The 13,413-nt window shown below is 36.4% G+C and overlaps 1 protein-coding gene across 1 annotated transcript in view; it reads left to right on the plus strand.

The window, feature by feature from the left end:
• The window catches only part of ADAMTS6 (ADAM metallopeptidase with thrombospondin type 1 motif 6), a 278,064-nt gene that overhangs the window by 206,663 nt on the left and 57,988 nt on the right, over positions 1–13,413 (plus strand). Inside the window, exons 18-19 of the mRNA XM_027520428.1 lie at positions 8,521–8,684; positions 9,102–9,240. Coding sequence (XP_027376229.1) covers positions 8,521–8,684; positions 9,102–9,240 — 303 coding nt within the window. The remainder of the gene's footprint in view (positions 1–8,520; positions 8,685–9,101; positions 9,241–13,413) is intronic.

A 13,413-nucleotide genomic window follows, 5' to 3' on the forward strand; every position in this document is an offset into this window, starting at 1 on the left:
TTGCACTGAAAATTTCCCTCTAAGCACTGCTTTAACTTCATCCCATATACTTTTGATATGTTGTTTTCTCATTAACACTCAGTTTAAAATATTTTCTTATTTACCATAAATCATGTCTTAAAAGGCATTATTCATTTTCTAAATATTTGGGGGGACTCCAGATGTCATTACTGATTTTTATTTTAATTCTATTATGGACAGATAAGATACTTTGTATGATTTTAGTTCTTTTGTTGAGGTTTGTTTTCTGCCCCAGAGCATAGTCTCTTTTAGGGAATAGTCCATGTGCACTTGAGAAGAATGTGTATTATAGTGGTATTGGGTTTAGTATTCCATAAAGGTCAATTAGATTAAATTGGTTGATAGTTTTGTTGAAGTCTTGTATATTTTTATTTATTTTCTGCCTGTTTGTTTTAGCAAATACTGAAAGATTCATGTTGAAATGTCCAACTAGAATTGTGGATTTGTTTATTTCTCCCATTAGTTTGTAAGGTTTTGCTGCATTTATTTTCAAACTTTGTTAGGTGTGTAGACATTCAAGATTGTTAGATTTTATTGATGTATTGAATATTTTATCATTATCCTATATTCTTCTTTATTTCTGATGGTATTCTTTGACCCACATCTATTTTGACTGGTACTAATCTCGCAACCCAGATTTCTTCTATTAGTGCTTGCATAGTAAATTCTTTTCTGTTCATTCACTTTTCATATGTAGGTGTTTATGAACTTTAAATATGTTTCTTCTAGGCAACATGTTGTTTGATTCTCATTTCTTATGGTGTCTAACAATCTTTGCTTTTCCAAATACAATCTCTAAATGTGGGGGCTTGACAAACTTTTTCTGTAATGGGCCACATGGAAACTATTTTCACCTTTACAGGACATGAAGACTTTATCTCAGTTAGCTATGTCTAAATCATTTGTATTTAGTACGATTATTAAAATCATTGGATTTAAGTCCGTCATTGTGCTGTTTTTCTATTCTGTCCATGTATTTTTCCCTTTATTCTCCTTTTATGTTTTCTGTTTTATCAAATGTTTTATGGTATTCCAAGTAATGGACTTCTCTGGTAGCTTAGACAGTAAAGAATCTGCCTGCAATGCAGGAGACCTAAGTTCAGTTCCTGGGTTGGGAGGATCTCCTGGAGAAGGGAATGGCTGCCCACTCCAGTTTTCTTGCCTGGAAAATCCCATTGACAGAAGAGTCTGGCAGGCTACAGTTCATGGGCTCACAAAGAGTCGGACACAGCTGAGCAACTAAGCACACACACACACAATGACTTATTAGCTATATTGCTTTGTTCTACTTAAATAGTAGTTGCTCTAGAATTTACAAAATGCATCTTTATCACAATATACCTTCAAATAATATTACAACATTTATGTATGATACAAGACTCTTACAACAGATTACTTCCATTGTATTCTTCCATCCTTTGTGTTTTTTAAAAGTACATTTTACTTCTTCATGTGTTATAAACACAATGCATTGTTATTATTTTTTTCTAAAGAGTCACTTACCCTTTAAAAAATTTTTAAAATAAGAATTATTTTCTGTTTACCTACAAATTTACTATATCTGTCATACTTTCTTTCTTTGTGTTGACCTGAGCATCCATCTATTATATATATATATATTTTTTTAAATAAGAATTATTTTCTGTTTACCTACAAATTTATTATATCTGTCATTCTTTCTTTGTGTTGACCTGAGCATTCATCTATTTTATATGTATATGTATATATATATATATATATATATATCTTCCAGGTTGTTTCATTAGATTTGTTTTCCCTTAAAGTTCTTGAGTATATTTATGATAGTTGTTTGAAAGTTATTTTCTACTAATTCTAGAATTTCTATCATTTCTGAGTCTCTTGCTTTTACTTGGCTTTCTTGGTTTAGACCATATTTTCATCCTCCTTGCCATTTGTAGTTTTTCATTAGATGTTGTACATTGTGAATATTTTCTTACTGAGAGTGTGGCTTTTTTTATTGTTGTTGTTTTTTTTCCCTTTGGAGTGTTAAGTAACTTGTAGATGAGCTTGATCTTTTTGAGGCATGTTTTTGAGTGTTGTTGAGATGAGTCCAGAGTAGCCTTTATTCCCACTCCAGTACTCTTGCCTGGAAAATCTCATGTATGGAGGAGCCTGGTAGGCTGCAGTCCATGGGGTCGCTAAGAGTCAGGCACGACTAAGCTACTTCACTTTCATGCATTGGAGAAGGAAATGGCAACCCACTCCAGTATTCTTGCCTGGAGAATCCCAGGGACAGAGGAGCCTGGTGGGCTGCCATCTGTGGGGTCGCACGGAGTCGGACACGACTGAAGCGATTTAGCAGCAGCAGCAGCCTTTATTCCAGGGTTGCTCAGCCCCACTAAAAAGGCATTATTCTCTGATGAATGTCCTATTGCTTGAAACTTCTGAATTCTTGCTCTAGAAATTTTTCTGCTTATGATTATCTAGTATTGGGGTGGGACAGTCTGGCCTCATGGAATTTTATCCTGTGTATATAGAGAGTACTATTCAGTAACAAATTCCCTCCTTTTACTCTAATTTTCTGGTTCTGCAAATTCCAGCTATTTTAGCCTTCCTAGTTTCTGATCTTTGTCTCCTAACTCAGTGAGACCACCATGTTCTGCTTTGGTTCTCCTGGTCTACACTGACAGAAAGTGCCTCCAGGCAGAAAGCTAGGGAAATTATATGACTCACTTTGTGTTCCTTTTTGCATGTCACAGCTCTTCACCATCCTGACCAGTGTCTAAAAACAGCTGCTTCATATATTTCATGAGTTTTCTAGTTGTTTATAAATGGAGGGCAAGCCCAATCCCAGTTATTTCTCATATAAAAAAATGGAAATTCTGTTTATTTGATATTTGATTCCTTGAGATGGATTTAGACTCTATTATGGCCCTTATGAGTTCTTGCTCCCCTTAAAATATCACCTCTTTTTCCTTAAATCTTTTAAAAATAAGACTATATCTAGAATGCATCTTTAGATAGAATATCAATATCATCAGACTCTTCCTTTCTTTGTTTAAGAAGACTTTTTTATTTTTACAGCATAATTTTAGATTCCTTTGTGCAACAGCAAGAATCAAAACAAAAATAAGATTTCTAACATCAAATGTTTTACCTTTGATAATTCTCAGTCCATAATGCCACATCCTCCTCCCTTAGCAAATTTTTGTTCAGGCCTTTAAATGTTTGGTGTTGCTCTGAAATACATGATGACACTAGCAAATGTGGTTTAGGATTCCTTAACTGAGTAGATAGGAAAATTGAAAAGTGAGAGCTTAAATTGAAGGAGAATTCAAAGATGCTAGATGTCTTGTTTTTATTTTTGTTTTCACTGTTTTGTATTGTGCAGATTCAGGTATACTTATATTTGTTGTTAATCGCTCAGTCATGTCTGACTGTTTGCAACCCCATGTACTGCAACATGCCAGGCTTTCCTGTCCTTCACTATCTCCTGGAGTTTGCTCAAACTCATGTCCATCAAGTTGGTAATGCCATCCAAACATTTCATCCTCTGTCACCCCCTTCTCCACCTGCCCTCAATCTTTCCTGGCATCTGGGTCTTTTCCAATGTGTCAGCTCTTTGTGGTCAAAGTATTGGCTCTTCAGCTTCGGCATCAGTCCTTCCAATGAATATTAACAGTTGATTTATTTTAGGATTGACTGGTTTCATATCCTTGCTGTCCAATGACTCTGAAGAGTCTTCTCCAGCACCACATTTCAAAAGCATCAATTCTTCAGCGCTCAGACTTCTTTATGGCCCAGCTATTATATCCATGCATGACTATTGGAAAAACCATAGCTTTCACTAGATGGACTTTGTGGACAAAGTGATGTCTCTGCTTTTTAATATGCTGTCTAGGTTTGTCATAGCTTTTCTTCCAAGGAGTAAGCGTCTTTAATTTCATGGCTGCAGTGATTTTGGAACCCAAGAAAGTAAAGTCTGTCGCTGTTTCCATTGTTTCTCCGTCTATTTGCCATGAAGTGATGGGACGAGATGGCATGATCTTAGTTTTTTGAATGCTGAGTTTTAAGCCACCTTTTTCACTCTTCTCTTTCACTTTCATCAAGAGGTTCTTTAGTTCCTCTTCACTTTCTGCCATTAAGGTGGTGTCACTTGCATATCTGATGTTATTGATATTTCTCTCAGCAATCTTGATTCCAGCTGTGCTTCATCCACCCCAGCATTTCTTATGATGTACTCTGCATACAAGTTAAATAAGCAGGGTGACAGTGTACAGCCTTGATGAACTCCTTTCCCAATTTGGAACCAACCTGTTGTTTCATGTCTGCTTCTAACTGTTGCTTCTTGACCTGCATACAGGTTTCTCAGGAACCTGGTCAGGTGGTCTGGTATTCCCATCTCTTGAAGAATTTTCCACAGTTTGTTGTTATCCACACAGTCAAGGGCTTTAGCAAAGTCAGTGAAGTAGAAGTAGATGTTTATATGGAATTCTGTTGCTTTTTCTATGATCCAAGGGATGTTGGCAATTTGATCTCTGGTGCTCTGCCTTTTCTAAATCTGACTTGTACATCTGGAAGTTCTCGGATCACATTCTTTGAAGCCTAGTTTGAAGGATTTTGAGCATTACCTTGCCAGCATGTGAAATGAGCACAGTTGTATGGCAGTTTGAACTTTCTTTGGCAATGCCCTTCTTTGGGATTGCAATGAAAACTGACCTTTTCCAGTCCTGTGGCCACTGCTGAGTTTTCCAAATTTTGCTGCCATATTGAGTATAGCACTTTTACAGCATCATCTTTTAGGATTTGAATTAGCTCTGATGAAATGCCATCACCTCTTCTAGCTTTGTTCATAGTGATGCTTCCTAGGCTCACTTGAATTCACATTCATAGGATGTCTGTCTCTAGGCAAGTGATCACACCATTGTGGTTATCTGGGTCATTAAGACCTTCTTTGTGTAATTGTTCTATGTATTCTTGCTACGTCTTCTTAATCTCTTCTACTTTGTTCAGTTCTGTTCAGTCACTAGTTGTGTCCGACTCTTTGCAACCCCATGGACTGCAGCATGACAGGCTTCCCTGTCCATCACCAACTCCCGGAGTTTTCTCAAGCTCATGTCCATTGAGTCAGTGATGCCATCCAACCATCTCATCCTCTGTTGTCCCCTTCTCCTCCCACCTTCAATCTTTCCCAGCATCAGAGTGTTTTCAAATGAGTCAGTTCTTTGCATCAGGTGGCCAAAGTATAAGAGTTTCAGCTTCAACATCAGTCCTTCCAATGAATATTGAGGACTGATTTCCCTTAGGATGGACTGGGACTTGCAGTCCAAGGGACTCTCAAGAGTCTTCTCCAACACCAAAGTTCAAAAGCATCAATTCTTCAGTGCTCAGCTTTCTTTATAGTCCAACTCTCACATCCATACATGACTACTGGAAAAACCATAGCTTTGACTAGACGGACCTTTGTTGGCAAAGTAAAGCTGTCTTGGTTGGTCATAACTTCTTCCAAGGAGTAAGCGTCTTTTAATTTCATGGCTGCAGTCACTATCTGCAGTGATGATTTTGGAGCCCCCCCAAATAAAGTCTGTCACTGTTTCCACTGTTTTCCCATCTATTTGCCATGAAGTGATGGGACCAGATGCCATGATCTTAGTTTTTTGAATGTTGAGTTTTAAGCCAACTTTTTCACTCTCCTCTTTCACTTTCATCAAGAGGCTCTTTAGATCTTCTTCTTCTTCTGCCATAAGGGTTGTGTCATCTGCATGTCCGAGGTTATTGATATTTCTCCCAGAAATCTTGATTCCAGCTTGTGCTTCATCCAGCCCAGCGTTTCTCATGATGTACTCTGCTTATAAGTTAAATAAGCAGGGCAACAGTATACAGCCTTGACATACTCCTTTCCATATTTGGAACCAGTCTGTTGTTCCATGTTCATTTCTAACTGTTGCTTCCTGATCTGCATACAGATTTCTCAAGAGGCAGGTCAGATGGTCTGGTATTCCTATCTCTTTCAGAATTTTCCAGTTTGTTGTGATTCAGCTTTGTTAGGCCCATACAATTTATGTCCTTTATTGAGTCCATCTTTGCATGAAATGTTCCCTTGGTATCTCTTACTTTTCTTGAAGAGGTCTCTAGCCTTTCCCATTTTATTGTTTTCCTCTATTTCTTTGCATTATTCACATAAGAAAACTTTATCTATCCTTGCTATTCTTTGGAACTCTGCATTCAGTTGGGTATTTGTTTCTCTTTCTCTTTTGCGTTTTCCTTCTCTTCTTTGCTCAACTATTTGTAAGGCCTCCTCAGACAACCATTTTGCCTTCTTGCATTTCTTTTTCTTGGGGATAGTTTTGGTCATCGCCTCTTGTACATTGTTACAAACCTCCGTCCATAGTTCTTCAGGCACTCTATCTGTCAGACCTAATCCCTTAAATCTATTTGTCACTTCCACTATATAATCATAAGGGATTTGATTTAGGTCATACCTGAATGACCTAGTGATTTTCCCTATTTTCTTCAATTTAAGTCTGAATTTTGCAATAAGGAGTTCATGATCTGAGCCACAATCAGCTCCCAGTCTTGTTTTTGCTGACTGTATAGAGCTTCTCCATCTTCGGCTGCAAAAAATATAATCAATCTGATTTCAACATTGACCATCTGGTGATGTCCAAAAGTCATCTCTTGTGTTTTTGGAAGAGGGTGTTTGCTATGACCAGTGTATTCTCTTGACAAAACTCTGTTAGCCTTTGCCCTGCTTCATTTTGTCCTTATATTGCCTAGGTAATTTTGATGTTTCAAATGAGAGAGAATCACTATGAAATTTTCAAATAAAAAATTTAAATATAAGACAAATTTAAGACTAAATAATTTTTAGCTACCATGTTCCTGTCTCCAAAGTTTAGACTTTTTTTGACAGTCAAATGAATTTACAACATATTTGAAGTCAAGAAGGTACAGATATACTTTCCAGGCAGTTACGGATGAGGGAATGAAAATGATCTATACTCCTAAGGATAAGTGGTAGATTTCCAGAGTCAGAGACTCTGTACCATGACCCTTTCAGTCCTTTGGGGCTGCATGATCATCTGGCCTCATAAAGTTTTTGAATAAGTTAGCAAACTAACATAAAGATTAAGCTGACATGTTTGTCACTGTCAAAGCATGATAATTATTATCAAAATTATCACTCATTTATTTATAGAAGTTTTTATGTAGTAGTGCTGATAACCATTTTTGTATTACATATTTTAAACTTTTTTATACAGTTTTTTCCTAAGGAAGTTTAAAAAATGATGTTAATCTTTTTCTTTATACCTTCTGACGTTTTGATCATGCTTAGAAAAGCCTTTTAATGCCCTGTTATTTTTTTTTAAATATTCCCACATTTTCTCCTAGCATTTTATGACTTAACTATATTTACATTTAAATAATTACACATCTGGCATTTATTCTTTTGTCTCCCTTTCTTTAAACTTTGTTTTTATTGAAGTAAGATTCAAATAATATAGAATTCAAACATTTTAAAATGAACAACATCGTGGCATTTAATGCATTCCAAAATATTTTCATCATCCCAGAAACAACCCCATGTGCATTAAGCAGTTACTTTCCATCCCCTAGGCCCTGGCAGCCACCAATTTGCTTTTTGTCCCTATGGATATACCTATTCTGATATTTCTTGTAAATAGAAGAGTAAAATAGGTGATCTTTTCTGTCTACCTTCTTCCACTTAGTGCAGTTTTCTTTTTTTTAGTTTCATCCTCATTGAGTCATGTATAGTACTTCATTCTTTTCTATGGCTGAATTTTATTCCATTGTCTTGTATATGCCCCAGTTTGTTTATCCCGTCATTCATTGATGGACATTTGGGTTGTTTCCACCTTTGGCTATTGAGAATTACTACTATAAGCTTGTGTATACAAATATTTGAGTACTAATTTTCATTTCTTTTGGATATATACCTAGGAATGGAGTTGTGATAGCTATTCTTATATAAAGAATGAGATAAATTCAGCATTTTTTTTTTGCCTACTAGTCTTCTGCTTTAGTTCCATTTCTTGTTATCTTTCCTCTACTAATTTAGGATGCTTCCTTTGTTATACATTAACTCCCTATTGTACTTGTGTTTATTTCTTAGCTGTCCATTTTGTTCTGTTTTTCTGTCCATGTGTGTGCCAGACCACAGGTTGCCCCACCCCTGTATTTGTATAATTACTGTTTTAACATTTGGACAGGAAAATCTGCTCCTCACCCCTACTCCCATCCTTTAGTCATAATTTCCCTTGCTTGTTCCATATTTTTATTCTTTCAGATAAGCCTTTCATTCTTTTCTATCAATAACATTATAAATACTCAATATCTTCTTGACATTCATGTGGAAAATTACTATTTTAAATTGTACTTAAGAAAATGGTCAAGAATCCCATGTCTAAATGAAAATGGATATTCATTGTACACTTCAGTGCAGTTATTATTCAGTTACATTGTAGTGAATGAAGTTTCAGATTTTAGCTAAAGTGTTTTGTTTTATTTTTTTTTTAGCTTTAAAATCTGAAGGGGATGATTACTATATTAATGGTGCCTGGACTATTGACTGGCCAAGGAAATTTGATGTTGCTGGGACAGCTTTTCACTATAAGAGACCAACTGATGAACCAGAATCCTTAGAAGCTTTAGGTCCCACCTCGGAAAATCTCATTGTCATGGTAAATATGCCTTTGCCATTTCATTTCTCCTCTTTGTAATCTGGCCTTTGAGGTAGGACGGGGCAGGATTTATTATCTGAAATTAAAGTGATGAAATTAAAGTAAATAATGGTACAATGCCCAAGGGTGAAAAAATCTGTGTAAAGTTGAGACTGTGCTGTTCTTTCCATGTGACTGATCTTTTCAATTCCTGCTTGAATAATATTTGTATAACCAAACAAGGCAAATGAGAGAAATGGCTCCAAATTACCCATGAAAATGGAAGAATATTCAATATAAGTACATGTATTCTAAAAGTTGTCTTAAATTTCCCTTAAGACTTAAATTATGACATTTTCTTCTTCAAAAGAAATAATAAATATCTGAATAAAGGCTCATTGTATTTTGATTATCTTCACCAGTTGTTTTCAATGGCAGGTTCTGCTTCAGGAACAGAATTTGGGAATTAGGTATAAATTCAATGTTCCCATCACCCGGACGGGCAGTGGAGACAATGAAGTTGGCTTTACATGGAATCATCAGCCTTGGTCAGAATGCTCGGCTACTTGCGCTGGAGGTAAGACACCCACTAGGCAGCCCACCCAGAGGGCAGGATGGAAAGCAAAACATTCTGAGCTATGCTTTGTGTTTGCTAAAGAAGCTAATTGGAAACATTTCTTGCAGGTTTGCTTCAAGCTGTAATTTAGCAAAAGAAACTTTGCTTTAATTACATTATATTCCGTTTGTTTTTAACCTCATGTAATTTGTACAGATTTGTTGGTAAAATACATCTTGGCACAATGAGTGTCTCTGCTGGTGCTTCTCCCAAGACTATCTTGAAGGTGGGCTGTTTGCTTTTCGTGAACACATTCTTGGTAAAGAACATCAAGAGTTTTAAATAAGAAAATGAGTGAGAATCAGACGGCACAGATGCAACATCTTGTAATGGGGGATGAGAATGTATGTCTGTGTGCTTGTATGTTTGTGTTTGTGTGCTTGTGTGTTTCCCACAATCCTATTCAAACTCCCTTCTGCAGCCATCCAAGTTAAGGGGCTATATTCTGGGATACTACAATAATTACTGGTCTGGGTCTCTGGCTTAATGGTGTTTGCAGACCCCATGGTAGTCCCTCAGAGAGGTAGCTGCTAGGCGGTGGTTGGTGATGTGTTGGTTGTCCCATGTGCGTTTTTCATGGGTGCCTTTTCCCCACAATTTACTCTATTCCTAATCCTCCTCCCTCTAGTGGCCACCAATGCAATTCTTTACCTCTGGCTGGGAGAGCAGGACAGTTGGCTTCCTTCAAAGCCAACACCCTTGCTGCTGCATGGACTGGTGAGTAGAAGTGCTGTGCAAGCAGCATCTTCCTTCTCTCTGGAGACTAAATGCATCGCCTCCACCGTACACCTTGATCCTAATAGGCAAGAAAGCAAACGTATCCCTCAGGTCTGTGCTGGACTAGAGCACCTCACCATTCCAAAAGCAAAGGTGAAATTTTGAATAGTGATATATAGAATGGGAGAGATGGAACTAAAGTGAATCATCCCATTTTACCCCATATTCCAATTACCTATTTTTCCTTTCTAAACTACTGAGAAACACAGGCTTTACATGGACTTTATCCTACTGGTCCTGTACTCACTGAATCTCTAAATACTTCTAATTCTCAAAGCTTGAATCAGAGAAATTATTTTTCACAGATTCAGTAATTTTAAACTCATATAGAATTAAATCACGGATAAACTCCAACTTCTGGAGTAAGCACTATAGAAAAAAGAAAAACCAATGAATAATAATAATGTTTTCCTTCTGTGTGAAGTATCATGAAACATGGTTATGTGTAATCTGTGGCATATTTATAAAGATTTCTAATTCCCATCCGTTTTATGTGTGAAATGGCTGGTGATTTAGAAAATTTAAAAAACTATAGGGCATTACTACTTCTTTTAATAAAATAAAGAATATTTGAAATGAATCATTCAAGTGAATGCCATTATATTATAGTGGCATTTATACATATATCTTTCTTTGTTTCAATTAAATTCCTTTTTATTTAATCCATAAATTAACTTTCCCCTTTTCACATACCAAAAAGAAATCTTCATGATAACAGTAAATACATAATTCAGGCCCTGAGGTAAGGTGGGATAAACTTATTAAAGAAGAGTCAAAAGAATTTAAGTTTAGGAAATCTAATGGAGTTTAAATGTCGAGGTTGATTATCTCAGAGAAGAGAAGGCTGAGGGAAAGTATATTAGTTTCTTCAAGTATGTGACAGAATGTTGAATGGGAAATTCTTAGTACCTATTCATCTTTGTACTGACAATTGCTATATTTGGGGATGGTTTAGATACAGTCTTGTCTGAGGCCAAGGAGGGATTAAGTAAATTCTCAATGTTCCTTCTAACTCTGATTCTTTTGTTCAGAAAGGAGATAGTCCAACAAAAAAAGGGGACTTAATTTAGGAGAGAAACTATGATTTTATTAAAGTAAAGAAATATGAAAAATCTGAATGTGTGTTATTCTTTTCCATGACCCTAGTATTGAGAAATCATAATAGAAGATAGACTTCTTGTGCTAGGAGATAAAACAAAAGAAAAACGAGGAGGAAGCAAAACCATTGGAAAGAGAATTTTCTCCTTGTTATTTGTACTTTTCTCTTGTCTTGTGGAGCTACCATCCTAGATATTTGAGGTGGTTCTGGAAACTAAAATTCTGCTCAGTTATGAGTGACAAGCCTTTAAAAGGCCATTGCCTTCTTTGGAAGAGAGATGTACAGTGTCTGAAAATTGGCAGGCATAGTGTGATGAGCTGTTATTTCTTGGTAAGTAGTTTGCAAAGTGTGGTCACCAGACCAGCAGTATCAGTGTTACCTGAGAATTTATAAGAAATGCTAATTTGGGACCCATCTCAGACCTACCAAATAGCATCTCTCTGGATGGGGCCTCAAACTCTGTTTTAACAAGTTCTCTGAGTGATTCTGATACTCACTCAAATTTCAGTACCACTGGTCCTAGTTCACAGAGAATCTGAAACCTAGCGCTCTAGACACATAGAATTCACATCCTCATCACTGAAGTCTATGCATCTCACTAGATTCATTTTGCATCTAAAACAATTCCTGGAACATACTAGGAACTCAGGAAATGTTTATAGTAAGTGAATGAGCAAAAGGAGTGAATTACTTTTGGAAATTTTATATTTATGTTATTCTTTCCAGGGGGGAAAATTAGAGTTTAGAATTGCTATTTTTCTTGTAAGGTGGAGCAAAGCAATTGCTAGAGAAAGACAGTATAATTTTGATTATAGTCTTTTGTTTGAATAGGTTGAAAATATTTCCTAGAATATAGAGTACAGATATCAATTATTAGAGTTATTCTTCCTACACATAACCCCACTTTTAACCCTAGGTTCTTTAAATATTGGAGGCTTAGGATTGAGGGGAGGAAAATCCATTATGGCTCCAGGAATCTTGATCAAAGAAAGAACCAGAGTCATATGCTCAGTGATGGTAAATGGAACTTCATCTGTAGTTAAGGAGTCTTTCAGGGAAAGTCATTTCTTCTCAGTTTCACTCAGAAGCTAAAGATGAATACTAAACATGAATTTTTAATTGGGATACTCTATGCTCATCTTTACAAGATGGTGCTAGGTATCTTGAGACTGCCAAAACTTTTTAAAATGTAAAACAAAGGAACAGGAATGATCTCAAAGACCTTTTTATTGCAATCTCGTGACTCGTCAGTGTTCTCACCTATGCTGTCCTGCATATGTCTAATTAATAGCAAGACCTTTGGACTTTGAGTTTGGGAGCAATGTTGGTATTTTTTCTTATGAAATCTTTCAAGATAAGAAGTTTTGAGACTGTTTTTCTGTTGCTTAGCAGACACAATGACAAATCTAAGACTGCAGGAAACATTACTGGTGATTCAGTCCAAGAAATGGTCTTTTCTCTGAGTCAGTGGTGACACACTTCCTTAGCCTGAATAAAAACATTGAGATGCTGTGGGGTGTTGTCTTCAGGATAAATGTGATTTTTAAGATACAGTTGTGACTCTTCCTCTCTGAGAGAATTAAAACTTGACTATTTTCTGAACCATTGTTATTCCCACTATTGTGGGAATTCCTTATCCAAAGTATTGTATACTCTGTAATTAATCTGACTTCTAAACTTATATACTACTATTGTATTCATGATTAATGTGTTAATTGATAAAGCTTGGCCACGTAGTGAGAATTGTACTATTTTAAAATACAAAACTTTAGGAGTTTTTTAAGTAGCAATTTATGATGGTATGCCTTTTCTATGATTTTTAAACATTTAAATAATAAATAACATTTCTTATTTAAATATTTGCTCAGACGGTAAAGAATCCGCCTGTAATGCAAGAGACCTGGGTTCCATCCCTGGATTGGGAAGATCCCCTGGAAGAGGGCATGGCAACCCACTCCAGTATTCTTGCCTGAAGAATCCCCATAGACAGAGGAGCCTGGTGGGCTGCAGTCCATGGGGTCACAAAGAGTCAGATACGACTGAGCCACTAAGCACACACAATAAATAATATATATTATCTTTTGGTTTTAGTTGTATATACTCTCTTTTTACTGATGTTTGGGTAGATGTATGGTTTTCAAGTTGTAGCATGCATCAGAATCACCTGGAAGGCTTGTTCAAACAAGATTGCTGGATTCTGCCTCCAGTTTCTGATTTGGTAGGCCTGAGGCAGACTCCGAGAATTTGCATTTCTAACA

The sequence above is a fragment of the Bos indicus x Bos taurus genome, chromosome 20, assembly GCF_003369695.1.
Source record: "Bos indicus x Bos taurus breed Angus x Brahman F1 hybrid chromosome 20, Bos_hybrid_MaternalHap_v2.0, whole genome shotgun sequence".
NCBI classification, from domain to species: domain Eukaryota; kingdom Metazoa; phylum Chordata; class Mammalia; order Artiodactyla; family Bovidae; genus Bos; species Bos indicus x Bos taurus.